General features: G+C 45.7%; 1 protein-coding gene across 1 annotated transcript in view; it reads right to left on the reverse strand.

Annotated features, from left to right (window-relative positions):
* The window catches only part of nf1a (neurofibromin 1a), a 79,643-nt gene that overhangs the window by 50,696 nt on the left and 9,683 nt on the right, over positions 1 to 19,264 (reverse strand). The window contains 28 exon segments of the mRNA XM_034291578.1: positions 1,674 to 1,736; positions 2,551 to 2,686; positions 4,407 to 4,510; positions 5,484 to 5,645; positions 5,894 to 6,105; positions 6,252 to 6,433; positions 6,576 to 6,776; positions 6,876 to 6,998; positions 7,084 to 7,223; positions 7,435 to 7,912; positions 7,914 to 8,005; positions 8,116 to 8,189; positions 10,155 to 10,401; positions 10,598 to 10,721; positions 10,844 to 10,923; positions 11,522 to 11,635; positions 11,759 to 11,896; positions 11,997 to 12,128; positions 12,222 to 12,296; positions 12,931 to 13,059; positions 14,036 to 14,209; positions 14,311 to 14,468; positions 14,640 to 14,715; positions 14,871 to 14,938; positions 15,056 to 15,162; positions 15,464 to 15,654; positions 16,524 to 16,607; positions 17,938 to 18,081. Of these exon segments, the coding sequence (XP_034147469.1) occupies positions 1,674 to 1,736; positions 2,551 to 2,686; positions 4,407 to 4,510; positions 5,484 to 5,645; positions 5,894 to 6,105; positions 6,252 to 6,433; positions 6,576 to 6,776; positions 6,876 to 6,998; positions 7,084 to 7,223; positions 7,435 to 7,912; positions 7,914 to 8,005; positions 8,116 to 8,189; positions 10,155 to 10,401; positions 10,598 to 10,721; positions 10,844 to 10,923; positions 11,522 to 11,635; positions 11,759 to 11,896; positions 11,997 to 12,128; positions 12,222 to 12,296; positions 12,931 to 13,059; positions 14,036 to 14,209; positions 14,311 to 14,468; positions 14,640 to 14,715; positions 14,871 to 14,938; positions 15,056 to 15,162; positions 15,464 to 15,654; positions 16,524 to 16,607; positions 17,938 to 18,081 (4,008 nt within the window).

Here is a 19,264-nt window from a genome sequence, read left to right on the forward strand (position 1 = left end):
ACACGACCCATCAGTTACCACACACCAGAGCAGCAACACGACCCAACAGTTACCCCACACCAGAGCAGCAACACGACCCAACAGTTACCCCACACCAGAGCAGCAACACGACCCAACAGTTACCCCACACCAGAGCAGCAACACGACCCAACAGTTACCATACACCAGAGCAGCAACACGACCCAACAGTTACCTCACACCAGAGCAGCAACACGACCCAACAGTTACCACACACCAGAGCAGCAACACGACCCAACAGTTACCTAACACCAGAGCAGCAACACGACCCAACCGTTACCACACACCAGAGCAGCAACACGACCCAACAGTTACCACACACCAGAGCAGCAACACGACCCAACAGTTACCACACACCAGAGCAGCAACACGACCCAACAGTTACCACACACCAGAGCAGCAACACGACCCAACAGTTACCATACACCAGAGCAGCAACACGACCCAACAGTTACCTCATACCAGAGCAGCAACACGACCCAACAGTTACCTCACAGCAGAGCAGCAACACGACCCAACAGTGACCACACACCAGAGCAGCAACACGACCCAACAATGACCTCAAACACCTTGCTTTATGGATTGAAAAGCAAGTTAGTATGCTTTTTTTAATTATATATATATATATATGTCAAAACTTAAAACAGACAGACATGCTTGTATTGTACACACACACACTCAAAATCATTGGTTCAATCAACCACTTTCAAAGAGCTCCTATATGGTACAGCTCAAATACAATGGACAATATATATTACAACTGCATACAATAAACCGAGTGACATTCTGCCATTAATACATAGTCAAGGGACATACCAGATGAGACAGAGGCAGGAACACACCGAGACAAGAGACCCAGTAATCAACCATTCACAGCAAGTTAACTTTGTCCCAATAACCATCTCTACAAAGCCAGGAAAGCTTTATACTGTAGTTTTCTGAAAGATTTAAGACTGTTGCATTATGCCTACAGTCCATTCTACCGCATTTGTACAACAAAAAACAATGCAGGAATACTAGCACTTTACTGAAAGTTGTGCTCCATGGACAACCCACGACAGCGGAACTAAAACCAACATCTAGAGATGTACTGACAAACTGTCTCAAAATCCATTTCTGAGCACAGACAGAAAGATGTCGAGCACAATTAGCGAAAAAGACAGAAGAACAGACAGAGAGAGAGATGGAGATACAGACAGAGAGAGAGATGGAGATACAGACAGAGAGAGAGAGGGAGATACAGACAGAGAGAGAGAGGGAGATACAGACAGAGAGATGGAGATACAGACAGAGAGATGGAGATACAGACAGAGAGATGGAGATACAGATAGAAAGAGAGAGGTAGATACAGATAGAAAGACAGAGGGAGAATAAAAGAAGGAAAACGAGACTAGCAGAATGCCACAGGTTTCTTGGAGTTGTTAATAGAAAATGGAAGCAACTTACTTGGTGCCATTTTTGGTACAATGATTTTAAGAGAAGGCTGTAGACAGACTTGAATGTGAAAACCATTTTCCAGCAAAAAACAAATTAAGCACCAAATCAAACCATAAAAATACATGTACAAAGATAATCTAAGAGACAAATGAAAGAAAAAAATGCTTTTTTTGCTTTAGAAAAACAAAGTGGCTAAAAAAAGAGTTCACTGAACTTACTGCTTTTTTGTTTTCCTTTTTCTCTTTAACTGTTGCTTTATTCAGTAGAGAGTGGCAAGTAGCCTACAGAACAGAGATGAGCACAAACAGGTCACAGCACCGGCCACACACACACACACACACACTCAGTACAGCATGTGGGCGTGTGTGCAGGTGAACGCTTGCATGTTTGTGTGTGTGTGTATTAGACAAGCAGGTTTTGGTCCAACACTAGTAGCATGGGACAGAACACAGCAGAGGAATCTACACATGACTTGCCCCTTCAGTTTCAATGTCCCACACAACAACATGAGTGGTTCCAAATCACCCTGCACACACCTCCTTGTCCTATGGAATCATGTGCTGCTCAGCCTCAAGTCCCAGCAGGGAGCCAGCCTCAGAGCAGAAGCAGGGGAAGTAATGTCTGCTCATCAGACATGCAGGTGGAAACAGGCGAGGAGAGAGCGCAGATCCATACAGAGATGTCCTTTCATTGAAAGTTAGTCTAAATAGAATGTGTGTGTGTAGAGGGGTGACTGCCAGTTGGGACACAGTAACTGCTTTGTGCCTCTTGTTGCTGTAGCCAGGTAATTCAGCCCCTGCTATTCTAACCAGCACCAGTGACAGGACAGGCCTAAATCTGTTCAGTCACATGCAGGGGGAGTGTGCACTAGCCTGGAGGACCTAGCAGAGTGGCCATAGAGGGAATGTTAGAAAGGAGTTAGAGGAAAGTACCAGGGTGTAGCCAGTGTCTGGATTAGAGCGAGGTCGAGCTGTGGCCCTGAGGCGTTAGTGGACAGGTAGAAAGCCTGTGGCTTGAGAGGTGGAGGTGACAGCAACACAGATAGACACACACAGGGTCAGTGGGTGGAGAGCAGCAGGAGACCAACAGACCTACCTGGTAGAGACAGTGACACACACTGCGCAGCTGAGGAGGGAACGCACCAGAGGAGTTGATAATGGCCTGGAAGAACCGGTCGGTAATCTGGAGAAGGTTCTTCTGGTTCTCCTCCAGGTTCTCCAACTGATCTAGTCTAAAGAGAATGAGAACAACAATTAAGCGCAATTATGATGACAGTCATACAAACAACTATGCTTATTGAAATGAAAGACAGAAAGGCCTTGGTAACCGCCACCATTTAACTACAGTGGGGAGAACACGTATTTGATACACTGCCGATTTTGCAGGTTTTCCCACTTACAAAGCATGTAGAGGTCTGTAATTTTTATCATAGGTACACTTCAACTGTAAAATAAAAATCCAGAAAATCCCATTGTATGATTTTTAAGTAATTAATTTGTATTTTATTGCATGACATAAGTATTTGATACATCAGAAAAGTTAATATTAAACTTAATATTTGGTATAGAAACCTTTGTTTGCAATTATAGAGATCATCCGTTTCCTGTAGTTCGTGACCAGGTTTGCACACACTGCAGCAGGGATTTTGGCCCACTCCTCCATACAGACCTTCTCCAGATCCTTCAGGTTTCGGGACTGTCGCTGAGCAATACAGACTTTCAGCTCCCTCCAAAGATTTTCTATTGGGTTCAGGTCTGGAGACTGGCTAGGCCACTCCAGGACCTTAAGCTGCTTCTTACGGAGCCACTCCTTAGTTGCCCTGGCTATGTGTTTCGGGTCGTTGTCATGCTGGAAGACCCAGCCACGACCCATCTTCAATGCTCTTACTGAGGGAAGGAGGTTGTTGGCCAAGATCTCGCAATACATGGCCCATCCATCCTCCCCTCAATACGGTGCAGTCGTCCTGTCCCCTTTGCAGAAAAGCATCCCCAAAGAGTTATGTTTCCACCTCCATGCTTCACGGTTGGGATGGTGTTCTTGGTGTTGTACTCATCCTTCTTCTTCCTCCAAACACGGCGAGTGGAGTTTAGACCAAAAAGCTCTATTTTTGTCTCATCAGACCACATGACCTTCTCCCATTCCTCCTCTGGATCAGCCAGATGGTCATTGGCAAACTTCAGACGGGCCTGGACATGCGCTGACTTGAGCAGGGGGACCTTACGTGTGCTGCAGGATTTTAATCCATGATGGCATAGTGTGTTACTAATGGTTTTCTTTGAGACTGTGGTCCCAGCTCTCTTCAGGTCATTGACCAGGTCCTGTCGTGTAGTTCTGGGCTGATCCCTCACCTTCCTCATGATCATTGATGCCCCACGAGGTGAGATCTTGCATGGAGCCCCAGATCGAGGGAGATTGACCGTCATCTTGAACTTCTTCCATTTTGTAATAATTGCGCCAACAGTTGTTGCCTTCTCACCAAGTTGCTTGCCTATTGTCCGGTAGCCCATCCCAGCCTTGTGCAGGTCTACAATTTTATCCCTGATGTCCTTACACAGCTCTCTGGTCTTAGCCATTGTGGAGAGGTTGGAGTCTGTTTGATTGAGTGTGTGGACAGGTGTCTTTTATACAGGTAACGTGTTCAAACAGGTGCAGTTAATACAGGTAATGAGTGGAGAACAGGAGGGCTTCTGTTAGAGCTGGAATTCTTACTGGTTGGTAGGTGCTCAAACACTTATGTCATGCAATAAAATGCAAATTAATTATTTAAAAATCATACAATGTGATTTTCTGGATATCTGTTTTAGAGTCCGTCTCTCACAGTTGAAGTGTACCTATGATGAAGATTACAGACCTCTACATGCTTTGTAAGTAGGAAAACCTTCAGAATCGGCAGTGTTTCAAATACTTGTTCTCCCCACTGTATGTTATGGTGTTTCAGAGGAGGATCCTACCTGGTCGGGTCCACCTCAAAGCTGATGTTGTGCCACTCTGGTGTGTTGATGACTCCTTTAAGTAAAGGCTCCAGTAGCTTCTGTAGATACGCCGCCCCGTAAACCTGACACAAGGTTACAGTCAATTCTAAACGTCCCCTTCAAAGTGTTACATTACATTCTAAATGTCCCCACACACCTGACACACAACATAACAGTACATTCTAAACATCCCCTTCAAAGTGTTACAGTACATTCTAAATGTCTGCATAAACCTGACACAAAATGTTACATTACATTCTAAATGTCCCCATAAATCTGTCACAATGTTACAATTAGGGCCCAATGCTAACTTTTTTCCCAAGCAGCTCCTAAATGAAAAATATTAAGGCACACAAAGAAATTCAGGAGCAGTGTGACATTTTTTGAAGTAACACAGAGTTTATTAACAAAATGTATTACATATATTTATACTGCGTGTGTGTGTCTGTGCGCCTGCACTAAGGGACACAAATCTGTGCAACAGCACATTTCAACAAAATCACACATTGACCCATGCCCTCAAGACGCACAGGATATCAGTCTGAATCGATATCAAGCTCTATGTTCTCCCTCTGCAGGCTACAGTGGACGTTGAAGTGACAGCGGGGGTCATGGTAGCGTCGCTAACGTTGTTCTCAGCAGCTTCGCTAACGTTAGCCACCATGTCAACATTGGCCGCCTCAGGGAAACCTTGTGAAGAGGTTTCATTAGTTGAACCTGGAGAATCCCCCTCTCCGTCTTCCTCATCTCTTTTTCCCTCAAAATCTAATTTAATGGGCTTCATTTTAGCGATGTCGGCACGTTAACTTATAGCCTATATCGATACTTTTTCCCCAGTGTTGTTCACCTGTCACTCACTCTGACTGGACTGCATCGTCACAGAAATCTTTTCTGAGGTTGGCGCATGCCGCTTGTGGAATGTGGGGGGAAAATAGACTGAAGTAGGATGTAATCTTTACTCACACTGTGCTTGTAAATCTTTTTCCTGGTGCGCACACATCCATTTTTAGGGGCAAATGCGATTGAAGTGTCTCGCAGTGTAGAAGTCTTTTTTACCTTAAAACAGAAGGTCATGATCTTGCTGGCCAGGCTGTTTCCTCTGAACAGAGTCTGCATAGAGTCGGCCAGCTCCACCTCCTTGGAGAACATGTTCCACAGCAGCTGATACAGCAGGTGACGAGAGTCAAACAGAGTGACCAGCACACGGGCCAGCTCATCCTGAAGACAACAGAGAAACACTTACATTTCACATTTCGTCCAGTTAGAAACTCAGTACACAAACAGGTTTCAACCACTGTCTTACAACTACTACGTTCATACTAGCACCTCCTGAAGAGCTAGAGGAAACGCCTCCAGTCTTGATTCTACAAATCAGCACCTTGATGATGATGATGTGTGTTATTCCAGGAATCTCCAAGATCACAGTTAGACACCCAACACTAGCCAGGGCTGGGTTTCTGACATACCCACTGGGATCCCGGAACCACATTGGCCAGCGCCATGGCGATGGGCAGCTCTCCCTGGTCTCCCATCATGGTGACCAGCTCCACCAGCCTCTCGAAGCGGTCGGCCAGCACCGTCTCAGCCAGCGTGTCGAACTCTGTCCCCTGCTGGAGGATCTTAGTCAGCACCTCCATGAAGGTGGCCCGCGTTTGCAGGTCCTTATGGTAGCCCAGACCTGGAGGAGGACAGAAAGGGGCGAGAGAAGAGGAATGGCAGACGGAAATTTCAACAGAGGTGGCCGTTACATGATGGACGTATAATATGGTGTGTAAAACGTTGTGCTCTGAGAGTCAGGCTGTCCCAGGTGTTAATGTAGCTCACCGATGGAGTGCATGAGGCCACTGTCCACGTTGGCGTTGAGGAGGTTGGACATGGCCAGGACCGTGCAGTGTCTGAGGGACGCCAAGCGTCGGGACATGCCCCTCTTCCTCCCGACCACGGGCTGGCCATCATCCTCTACCTCACTGCAGTCGTTCAGCAGGTTCATGAACAGAGTAAAGTACCTGATGACACAGTGTAGAACAGTCAGGAGGCAGTTTGGATACACAAATGAAAAACAGTTGGGTACTTTTGCGTGGAAACGTTAGAGCGGGCAGAGTAAAGTGGAAGCCGGAGAGCAGCAGGAGTGAAGCCAGTTGTAGTTACTTGAGGAAGAGCTGGGACTTGGCCTCCATTAGCTCCACCCCGTCTCCCTCCTCGGGCTGTAGAGGCAGGCCAGCTAGCAGAGACACCACTGCCTCCATGCTAGCTTGGTCCAGGTCTCTGGTCAGACACTTGATGTCATCATCGGCCGCCTGATTGGAGGTACCCATCACCCAGTCAGTCAGATACTCCACCATTTTGTTTCTGGGAGAGAAGTGGTGAGGGTTGGATTTACATACGATTAAGTAGCGTTAAGCTAATGTTTATGGCTGTTAAAGCCCCGGACCAGGACAGGTCTCTCACCTGAACTTCATCTCCTGGCAGAAGGACAGGTCGTTTCGTCTCTCCATCATCACCTCCACCAGCTGGCACAGTTTGGTCTTGATCTGGATGGCATGCAGCGTGTTGCCTATGATACGCACGTACCTAGACCGGAGACAACACTCAATAAGGTCCTGAAGATTAAAAGAGAAGGTGTGTGTTTGTGTGTGTGTGTGTGTATGGGTCTCACCTGACCAGGTTGAGCATCATGGTCTCTATGCTAGCCTGTCCCAGGTGCTCAGAGCTGCCCTCTGTGTGGTTGTCCAGGAGGTTCTTCATGATGGCAATGGTCTGCTCCACAAACTGAGTATTCGTGTCATTGATGGGGACCTGACAGGGCAGAGAGAGAAATCTATCAAGTTAGTCTTAACCACATTCCTATCAGTGTCAATGGATCCATGTCAGAAATAATGAAAACGATCAAACCGTTAGTGTACAAGGGGGGTATGGCAATCAGCAGTGGTTTCCATTTGTTCGTAAAATTCCATGGAACGGTTTTGTATGCAAATACAGTTGTAATGAATGGATCCCATCCACCTACCAGACCCTGTGAGTCGAAGAAGCGTCCGATGCTGTTCCTGAGTTTGTTGAAGAGCATGGGGTAGAGGGCCGGGCTGAGCTCCAGCCCCAGCAGCTCCTTGACGTTGGTGCGGACGTGCAGGCCCACCCTTTCATGACCGCAGACCAGTAGAGCCAGCAGCCGGTCCAGGAACCTGCCCAGAGGGGTCTCTGCCGAGGAAGAGGAGGAGGAGCAGGCGGCTGAGGCCCCAGCTGCAGTGCTGGGGGCCTCGCAGGAGGCCACGGAGACCATGGACCCCTTGCGTTCGCTCATGGAACCCATGGGGGGGCTGTAGGTGGGCGGACCACATGGCGTGGTACCCTGGGAGAGACACACCCCCCCCAGAGCACACAGGAAGCCTGTCATGTTGATCCACTCCTGCAGGGGGGAGACAGAGCGGGTGTTCAGGTACAGCTCAGAGTAGGGATTCACTTGGCTGAGTGACAGGGAAACATGGCTGAGGTCTTACCTGCCCATCTTCCACCTTGTTTTTGGGGAAGTTCAGAATCTGCTTGGTGGCCTGCTCCCATCTGGCATGCGTGTCCTCCCAAGCCTAGGAGGAGACATTAAAACAAGCTGAACACTCTGAAGAGAGGACAAAATGGGTCACAAAGACCCATGATTAGAGGGACCAGGAGAGTCGAACAACACAATCCATCGTACCTCCTTGTTTCCAGGGGTGGGGTGCTCTATCCTTCTCAGCAAGGCCATCACCCTCTTCTGAAGAGTGGAACGACCTATCAAACACAGGAATACAAGGGGGAGGCTGGTCATTGTCCAAAACATTAACTGTCAGTGTCATACCATATTAACTCGGCTTGGGCATATACACTCACCTAAAGGATTATTAGGAACACCATACTAATACTGTGTTTGACCCCCTTTCGCCTTCAGAACTGCCTTAATTCTACGTGGCATTGATTCAACAAGGTGCTGAAAGCATTCTTTAGAAAAGTTGGCCCATATTGATAGGATAGCAACTTGCAGTTGATGGAGATTTGTGGGATGCACATCCAGGGCACAAAGCTCCCGTTCCACCACATCCCAAAGATGCTCTATTGGTTTGAGATCTGGTGACTGTGGGGGCCATTTCAGTACAGTGAACTCATTGTCATGTTCAGGAAACCAATTTGAAATGATTCGAGCTTTGTGACATGGTGCATTATCCTGCTGGAAGTAGCCATCAGAGGATGGGTACATGGTGGTCATAAAGGGATGGACATGGTCAGAAACAATGCTCAGGTAGGCTGTGGCATTTAAACGATGCCCAATTGGCACTAAGGGGCCTAAAGTGTGTCAAGAAAACATCCCCCACACCATTACACCACCACCACCTCCAGCCTGCACAGTGGTAACAAGGCATGATGGATCCATATTCTCATTCTGTTTACGCCAAATTCTGACTCTACCATCTGAATGTCTCAACAGAAATCGAGACTCATCAGACCAGGCAACATTCTTCCAGTCTTCAACTGTCCAATTTTGGTGAGCAGGTGCAAATTGTGGCCTCTTTTTCCTATTTGTAGTGGAGATGAGTGGTACCCGGTGGGGTCTTCTGCTGATGTAGCCCATCCGCCTCAAGGTTGTGCGTGTTGTGGCTTCACAAATGCTTTGCTGCATACCTGGGTTGTAACAAGTGGTTATTTCAGTCAAAGTTGCTCTTCTATCAGCTTGAATCAGTCGGCCCATTCTCCTCTGACCTCTAGCATCAACAAAGCATTTTCGCCACAGGACTGCCGCGTACTGGATGTTTTTCCCTTTTCACACCATTCTTTGTAAACCCTAGAAATGGTTGTGCGTGAAAATATCAGTAACTGAGCAGATTGTGAAATACTCAGACTGGCCCGTCTGGCACCAACAACCATGCCACGCTCAAAATTGCTTAAATCACCTTTCTTTCCCATTCTGACATTCAGTTTGGAGTTCAGGAGATTGTCTTGACCAGGAACACACCCCTAAATTCATTGAAGCAACTGCCATGTGATTGGTTGATTAGATAATTGCATTAATGAGACATTGAACAGGTGTTCCTAATAATCCTTTAGGTGAGTGTATATGTTCCAATGTGCGAAGAATAGCTAGACAGTTTTCCTTGTATCTGAGCTCCCCTTTCACTTTGCTAAATCAGCTCTACAGATTAATAATTCTCCAAAATAATGTATTTTTATTATTCCCAGAGACATACTGTGTCTGTCATTACTACTTTAGTTGATGAACTTGGCATTAATATTACTCGGTATAGCCCAAAGTAGAATATTGGTTGAACACTTCCAATGAAGGCAGTTTGCGCCCTCTAATGGGCAGAAGAATAACCGGTACACTTTAAAAGAGGGGCAGAACATTAACAGTAATGAGTCATTTTGCTATTTCATTTTAAATGTTCTGGTCCGCTATTGTCAGGTCAGTATGACAATCACAACTAAATGTCTGTCAAGTAGATGTGCCATAACAAATAATTTCCCCCTCCTGGATCAAAACCCCTGCAGTCTAATATTTGTTGTGAAAGTGCAGCAAACTGAGCAGCATTTCTTTGCATTTGCTACAGGATTCATCACTGGGATTACAGTGGCTCAGTGGGGTTGAATAGCGGACCTTGATTTCCTGAATCCCAGAATATTTCGAGACGGCACATGCTCAGTATTAAACTCTGGATCCGACCCAAGCCTGGAAAGAAGGTTGTAGAGACGAGATCTTTCACTGACCTGTGGCCATCACGGTGCTGATGGAGGCAAACTCTGTGAAGGTGGTGTAGTTGGACAGGATGGTCTGGACGGGCACCTCGTCGGCAGAGCCGCGGATGTCGGCCTCCTCACAGAGGTGTCTGAAGCAGGACATGGCCACCAGAACAGCCTCAGCGTCAGGGCTCCAAAGGAACATGTACAGGCTGACCTCTAGCTTGGTCTGGGCTTGTCTGCAGATGGGGATCCCACTGCCCTGAGTGGCACACTCCTGAAAGCAGGGAGGAAGCAGGACACAGACATGTTACTAACACGTGTTCAACTTTTGTTGAACGGCTGCAACTGCAAAACAGCCCTGGGATGTCTTTTAAGAGAACATTAACCATGTGTTGCATGGACTCCAGTGAAGGGGCATTTTAGTCCAGGACTAGGTTTAATCAGTATGATGTTAGGTTTCCTGTCCTCACCTTGTTCTTTAGGAGGAACTTGTTCCTGCAGATCAGGACCTCCCGTAACCATTTCAGCACCTCTGTACTGTTCATCATCTGGTGGCCAATCAGCTTCTTACAAATCAGGAAGAGAACCTGGGAGCTACAAAGAGACCAGCTTTAAGAGTCCAATTGAATCTCTACACAAACATATCCTAAAGACTTATAGCATATAACACAAAGTATGGACCAAAAGGTCACAAGAACCAAAGCGTGTCCTTGTACCTGATGTCCCAGAAGGTTTCAATGGGGGCTTCAGGATTCCACAGCTCGATGGTCTCCGGCTGGTGCAACACTAACAGAGCCTGGACAGGCAGACATTTACATTACTTACAGGAGATAGCCCTAATCTGCTCCCACCTAAAGAAAATCAGCTCAGTTGCAGCAACAGCAGTTAAAGCAACTCTACACTTACAGCACATTATTACCACTCACTTTCACTTTTGGTTGACCAACTTACAGAAGCTACAATTCTTTTTCATGAAAAGAAGTGTGTTACTGTAAATGGTAAAATGATTCTCTACGGTATTCAAAGCTTGTTTTCTCACGTGAACAAAAACTTGAGTGAATGGTGTAGACTTTAAGCAACCAGGAAGTGTGTGAGGGATTTTGCTTGCCCCCGTCTGCCAATAATTCTTCCTTTAAGGCTGATGGATATGTGGGAGGATGTAACTTTTCCATTTGTTGACCAATAAAAATTGTGCTTTTCTAGGATAAGTTTTTGTACGCACCCAAATTAATTTCCAGTGGATAGGTGTTGTGAAACATGATTACATATCATAACTAGTAATACTGCTGATACATTACATTCATAAAATATTACAATGCTGAAATTCCACATAAAGTCCCTTCTTACTGAGAATCCAATAGAAATGAATAGTGAGACAGACAGGGTGACCTAACCTCCATGGCCTCTTGGGAGAGCTGGGCTGTGTTGGCCAAGGACACCAGCTGCACCAGGCCTGTGATCAGCTCCGCTGTGCTGCTCTTGATCTCCTGAGCCTGCTTCTCTGTTTTCTACAACCCCACCCCACACACACACAACCACCCCACACACACACCCACATTGAAACAGGGCCCGGCAGGTCATACAGAGGCTGAGGTGTGTTGAGACACTGTGGCAGTTGGGGTGACACGTACATGCAGCATGAGTTTGGGGTCGGCATGGATGAGCTTGACCAGGGCCAGGAGGAGGCACTTATAGCTGCGTGTGTCCAGATCGGTGGCTTTCTCTTTGAACTTGAGGCTAGTTGTCATCTTCTCTTTGAACGTTAGACTCTGTCAGAGCAAAGCAACATAGGCTACTTCAGTTAAGGCAGACATTTTGCTGGTTTCTCGAACCATTGGCGCGTGAGTGCACGTGCGCGGCCTTCCTCACCGGCGTCATGCGTAGTGGAGCGTGTGTGTGAAGGCTTTGCATCACTCGACTCAGCGTGTCGGAGAACATCAGCCGCAGCTCTCCAGAGTAGCAGTACACAGCATCCACCTTGGGCCACCAGTCCAGATCAGACTACAAAGAGAGGAGGAACGTTAAGAGCCACCGCCAGGTGAAAGGTCAACGAGGTCATCACTGACTTAAACCAAAGGTGTTGGTAACACTTACATTGGTGATGATTCTGTGCAGGGAGTTGACCAGGACGAAGTGAAAGGTAGAAGGAGAGGAGGAGGCCAAACAGACCTGAAGAGATGAAAAACACAGATTGAGTCCCCTGGGGAAGTAAACCTTAGACAGGACAGAGATACAATACTGGATTGATACAATGTATTGGCAGTCTCTGTACTGCATATAACTTTGGGTTGTCTCGTTGTAGAACGTCAATTTGGCAAATGGTTTTGATGTCCGTTCATCTTGCCACTGAAAACACAAACGACTACAAACAGCTTACTATTATTTTAGAATGTTTTTTTGTCTTTCAAAATCACCCACAATGCTCTAACAACCGAGTCACATTGGGGAAACATAATATAATAAATCATGTGTATATTACTCAAATAGCAACATCTGACAACTATGTGACTATTACAGTAAGACAAAGTAAGAATAACCCTTTTAATAAATGTTAGATAGACCTAAAGATTAAATAATGACAACTTGTAAAAACAAACACTTTATTTTAGCAGAACACAAATAAATGAAGTTATATTTACGCAAAATACACATCGTATGCATTGTTACACCCTCAGTGTCGTCCAAATGACCGCTGTTACCCCACAGGGAAATATATATTATACGATGTGTTGTATATTCAAACACGGCATGCACATTTCCAACTACAGTAGCACAATAAACTGAGCTGAGCAGACGGACTGACCTTAAAGTGTTGGTTGTTGTGAGGGTTGATGCGGAAACAAGAGACAAAGCAGTCGATCATGAGGTCCACATCTGCGTTCTGGCTGCCTGCCCCACGAGAAAAGGGCTTGGAGGGGTTGAAGAGCAGGGTCTGATAGCAAAGACAGAATGAGGCTGCTCATACGTCCATAGCAGTGGTAGATAGCTGGTTGCACAATAAGTGTGTAGCCATAGTTACGTATTTAACCCAGAGATTAACAATAAAGATGTCCATACATTAAAGACATTGTCACGGACAGAACTGACCAGCATCAACCTTCAGCAGTTCTGTTGGTAGAGCATGATGCCTGCAACACTAGGGTTGTGGGTTTGATTCCCACTCCAAAAAGGTTAGAAAATGTACGACTCACTGTAACTGGTGTACTTCGCATTATTATTTGTTTTTTAAAGAAACCAGGCAAGCCTTGTTCAGCCGGCCCGCAATAGAAAATGTTGCCACCTCAAGATTCGAACCCAGGTCACCCGCATAAAAGGCTGTGTCATTAACCACTACACAATGGAGCTGTAAAATTGCTGGGTGTTAGTCTCTCTAACCTGAACAAATCTTATTTTGCCACTGGCCGTTTTAATAGTTAATTGGCAATTCCTGAATGACATTGATACAGTTAAACTGACTAACATTTCTTACTATGTATGGCGTTTGCCACTAGTCGTTTTAACAGCGTATTAGCCAGTAATAAGCTTTACCGGTATCTACTAACTTACTGAAATAGTCATAAGAGTTGAGCAATGGCTAGCGAGTCTGCCAAAGCTATTTCATTTCATGGCATAAGAATTTTAATTTTTTTTCATGGCAAAACAACTTTTCATTCATGAATGACATTCATACAATAACTATCAGAAACAGTCGCAATATAACCGTAAACAGTTTCAGGATTCGTACACTGGTTCACCTGCGAGGCGATAAGTCCGCTTCTCTAACCACTACGCTTTTTAACAAGGGGTAGTCAGTCAGTCAGGCACTCAGTCAGACAGTCAGGCACTCAGTCAGTCACTCAGTAAGAGACATTCGCTCTTCTGCAGTAGCGTGCCCAATCCCCCAGGGGGCGACAGTGCGGTTTCCAGACCTTCAGGTCCACTACGATGGACTGCACCAGTTGGAAGACGACCAAGTTGTCCTCCCAGTTGATGTAGGTGGAGGCCTTGCACAGCTTGACACAGGCAACGGCTGCACTCTCTGTTAGCTGCTTACTGACCCCCTGGCCTGCTAGGGCCTTCCTCAAGCTCTCCCAAAACAGCTTCTGTAGAGAGACAGAGCAATCACTTACAATATCTTCGAAAAATCTATTAAACTATCTATTTCATTATATGGGTGTGTGTGTACACATGCGTAAGCACAAACCTTATTGGCCTTGCTCTCCTCCACCACCTCACGGGAGATGATGTGTGTGATCTCGGGACAGAGGATGAGGAGGATGATCTGCAGAGGCCACACGGCTGCCTTCCTCTTGGGACTCTCAGCAAAGCTGTCCACCAGGTCAAACAGCCTCTCAGCCGCATCTGAAGGGTGTTGCACACAGATGGCGTGATACGACACTAAACTATCTACACATACATGAAAACAGATGTCCTTTTCTTATGTCAAGTTTCTTTTGAGTAATGTTTTACTTAAACAGTGAATTTTATGATTGAGCATTCTCAGTATAATCCAGAGCTACTGAAAATAGCGACCTGCCATGTCGGTCTGCGGCCTCTGGTATAGCATGGTAAACTCATCAGGGTAGTTCTCCACCCAGTTCCAAAAGGCCTGAGGAGGAGCAAAAATGTGTCACACTCTTTCCTGGATTGGAAGTCAACTGACAACGATAAGAACTGACAACAACAACAAAGTATAACATTTAATTGTGGAAGTACGAAATGCTACGGATGGTACAATATTACAAAATACACTGGAGCACAAACCTTTTCCAAACTGTTAATGACAGCAAGTTGAGCAGGCTTCTTCAAGGCTTTAAATTTTAACACAGTTTCTGAGAGAATGAGTGAAGTAAACAAGCATTAGCAAATGATCATCAAAACACACAGAATCCATGAGATGATCTATCCGTACTGGGTGAAGGAGTTGGTTGAGTAGGTAGGGTAGCTACCTTGGATCAGTCTTTTGAGTTTGTAGCCATCCACATTTATGTACTGCATGAGCTCTATGTCATGGACATCCACAGTGTCTTCGGAGCAGACCGTCAACTCCTGCAACCTGGGGTGGAACACAGGGGAGGAGGACTGACCAACCTGGCTGCTCTGAATGGACAGCTCCCTTGACTTTATTCAACAAGCACAATTCACTCACATCAATTCCACTTATGAGCACAGCAGTAATTTATATATTCGATTTCTCTCTGATCTCCCTCTGCAGAACACGTGAACATTTTTCAGAATGTCTAATCACATTTTTTTATCACAGTATCGTACGGCACGTATCCTACCTTAACATTAAGTCCAACCCATTTCCCAGCTGTAGTTCTACGGCTCTTCAGGACCAGGGCCGGCAGTCTTACCTGGTGGAGATGCGGCTGAACACGGCGTTGAAGTTGTTGCAGCTGAGGGAGAAAAGGACCCCGGAGGCGGAGCTACGGAGCTCGGCGGCGTGCTGGTGGCCCTCGCGGTACGTGTGGATGAAGTGGCAGATCTCTGGCAGCAGCTGCTTCACCAGCATGGTCTCGTCCAGACGCAGGCAGTCCTTTGATTGCTAGGGAACAAGGGGAGGAGGAAACGGACGTGATGACAGGAATGGGTGTTGGTGTAAAGGCTGGCATCTTCAGGTTCTGGGAGAAAACTAGCAGTGCTTTTCAGGTGATCAATGGCAAATGGACACCATTGGGACTGATACAGCTGATGTGCTGTGAACCTAATGTGGGTTAAGTGGCTTGCTTAGACAATTCCCCAGAGATCCTTTTGGCTCGTTTCCAAAACAACCTGTCATTCTGACAGGCTATTACTGGCATACACTAAACACAAATGCAAACCCTCGACAACTCACCTATATCTAGGTAACAGGTTAACACCAAAACTGTACTTGTGTAAAATGTATCCTTACAGAAGTTCTATATAGCCTACGAGGGGAGCAACTGGCTTCCATCTGATGAAATGGGCTAATGAAAAACCTATGCAGGAAGCTCCCATTGGAGAATGTGAAAGCACTAACTCAAATTGAGGAAACACCTGCAAAAGTCATCTTCTGCCGCAGGGTTGCAGAAGCAATTTTTTTTTTGAGGGAAGAGAAAGAAAGCAAGAAGTGGTTTGTGTGGATCACCAGAAGTCTGTCTCCATCTGGAAAGTTAGACAGAACACCTAGGAACCATCAAATCTATGTAACGCAGGCATTAGCATTTGAGCAGAGTGAGATGGGACTAATCATTTAGGCCAATTCTAATAACTGGCAATGTTCAATATAATACAATGTTCAATACATCTTCCCCACTGTTAACATTGGGGAAGGCCATACGACTGATTGAGCAGGCTGGGAACATATTAAATGTAAAATGTGTAAACCACACATGAACACAAACGGCTTGGAGGGAAAAGTGAGGAGGGATACAGAAGACTGTTTTTACTCACCGACGCCAGGCACTTCTCCAGTGTGTCCAGGATAATCAGCTGGGAGAAGTAGAGGTTCTTTTCAGCAGCTTCGCCAAATATCCGCTGGAGAGAGAATGAGGAGATAATGGGTTAAGCACACACAATAAACAGTGACTTACCATCCTAAACTTCAGACACCTGTCCCATCCCTTAGTGCCCATCTTAAACTTCAGACACCCGTCCCATCCCTTAGTGCCCATCTTAAACTTCAGACACCCGTCCCATCCCTTAGTGCCCATCTTAAACTTCAGAAACCCGTCCCATCCCTTAGTGCCCATCTTAAACTTCAGACACCCGTCCCATCCCTTAGTGCCCATCTTAAACTTCAGAAACCCGTCCCATCCCTTAGTGCCCATCTTAAACTTCAGACACCCGTCCCATCCCTTAGTGCCCATCTTAAACTTCAGACACCCGTCCCATCCCTTAGTGCCCATCTTAAACTACAGACACCCGTCCCATCCCTTAGTGCCCATCTTAAACTTCAGACACCCGTCCCATCCCTTAGTGCCCATCTTAAACTTCAGACACCCGTCCCATCCATTAGTGCCCATCTTAAACTTCAGACACCCGTCCCATCCCTTAGTGCCCATCTTAAACTTCAGAAACCCGTCCCATCCCTTAGTGCCCATCTTAAACTTCAGACACCCGTCCCATCCCATAGTGCCCATCTTAAACTTCAGACACCCGTCCCATCCCTTAGTGCCCATCTTAAACTTCAGACACCCGTCCCATCCCTTAGTGCCCATCTTAAACTTCAGACACCCGTCCCATCCCTTAGTGCCCATCTTAAACTTCAGAAACCCGTCCCATCCCTTAGTGCCCACCTTAAACTTCAGACACCCGTCCCATCCCTTAGTGCCCATCTTAAACTTCAGACACCCGTCCCATCCCTTAGTGCCCATCTTAAACTTCAGACACCCGTCCCATCCCTTAGTGCCCATCTTAAACTTCAGACACCCGTCCCATCCCTTAGTGCCCATCTTAAACTTCAGAAACCCGTCCCATCCCTTAGTGCCCACCTTAAACTTCAGACACCCGTCCCATCCCTTAGTGCCCATCTTAAACTTCAGAAACCCGTCCCATCCCTTAGTGCCCACCTTAAACTTCAGACACCCGTCCCATCCCTTAGTGCCCATCTTAAACTTCAGACACCCGTCCCATCCCTTAGTGCCCATCTTAAACTTCAGAAACCCGTCCCATCCCTTAGTGCCCATCTTAAATTTCAGAAACCCGTCCCATCCCTTAGTGCCCATCTTAAACTTCAGACACCAGTTCCTTCCCCTTGTGCTCAACCTGTACTTCAGTTGTCTAAGTTTTGACACCATATGTCTTACAGGATGAAGGGTGGATACAGTCAGATAAACGGCTAAAACAGGTTGTCTTCTCCACTTACCATGTTGTTCACATTTTTCAGTATGTTTGTGAGGCCACTAATGACGAGGGAGAATTTGTACTTTGAGATGTTGATGAGGCATTCTTTGTTGTGCTCTGTGCTGACTCTGGTGTGGGTGTTCTGATGTCCTGTTTTAACAGGAAGCTGCAGACAGACAAATAAATGATGCGTCATTCTGAAGTCCCAGGAGAATCGAGCCAGTCACCACATGTCAGTGTGTTACAGACAGTTAACTCCATGCGCACCATGAAAGGATGGTTTCACATTCTTATCCTGCTACTAGTCTACAGAGGATTGCAATATACCCCTTGAAAGTCTTTGAGTGACCAAAAATCCTAACACTACATTATTATATTTGGAGACTGTAGGGAAGGTGGATTGCCAAGGAATAGAAGTGAATATTTTTTTTAATGTGCACATTAATTTAATCTCAAACAACATTTAAATCAGTTAACCTCTTCACCACTAGGCACCATATAAAAAGATGTAAACTAATGGACTCGGAATGAGGGACACTAGAATATCTTTTCAAGTGGTTTTATTCGATCAGACACTACTTTTGGTAACTAAAACAATAAAGGCAAGACACAGTTTGTTGTTGTAATATTAATATTTTTTGATTAATAGTTTAGTGAGTGTTGGTCATTGCTATCACTGTTGGAATCTGTGAAGTAGCAGCTTTTGAAATGGTGTATCGTTTGTGTAAATAGGTTGAGAAAAATAAGTTCTGTCTACATACATATTGGCATGCACGGTTTAAAAATACAGTACTGGTTTTGCTATATGCTTATATATTTGCCTGGAGTCAGAATATTATTTCATTTGGGCAAAAACAGTTTTGATGGATTCACAGTTTAAACATCGTACTACGTCATTGTTGGAGATTGGGGGGGAGTACCCCGTATATGGGGAGCCTCAGATGAAGAGGATAAAACTAGGGCTGTCAAAGTTCACACTTCAATGCAAAACATGTTGAAGGCAGTACATTCTTTACTAATAACATCTACGTCTTCATCGCTTTTTAGTACTGAACGTGGACCCTTAGACAATACACAACAATGGTTAATGACAGTGTGCCTCTTACAAGGTCTGTCCAATTCTGTCATTGTTATTCTTTGTTCTTTCAGTCAGATTTGTGAGTGTTTTAAATTAATCATGTCACTGGATGCTTTAAACTGCACACAAGAGAACTGTTTGTTTTGATAATAAAATACATCATTTTAAACAGATTTTAGACATTACCTAGCTAGCTAACTAACAAGTTGATGACTGGATGGGACTGAAAGAACTGAAAAGGGAAAAGTGTAGTGGTTGAATAGGTGTGCCG

The sequence above is a fragment of the Esox lucius genome, chromosome 1 (genome assembly GCF_011004845.1).
Source record: "Esox lucius isolate fEsoLuc1 chromosome 1, fEsoLuc1.pri, whole genome shotgun sequence".
Taxonomy (NCBI): domain Eukaryota; kingdom Metazoa; phylum Chordata; class Actinopteri; order Esociformes; family Esocidae; genus Esox; species Esox lucius.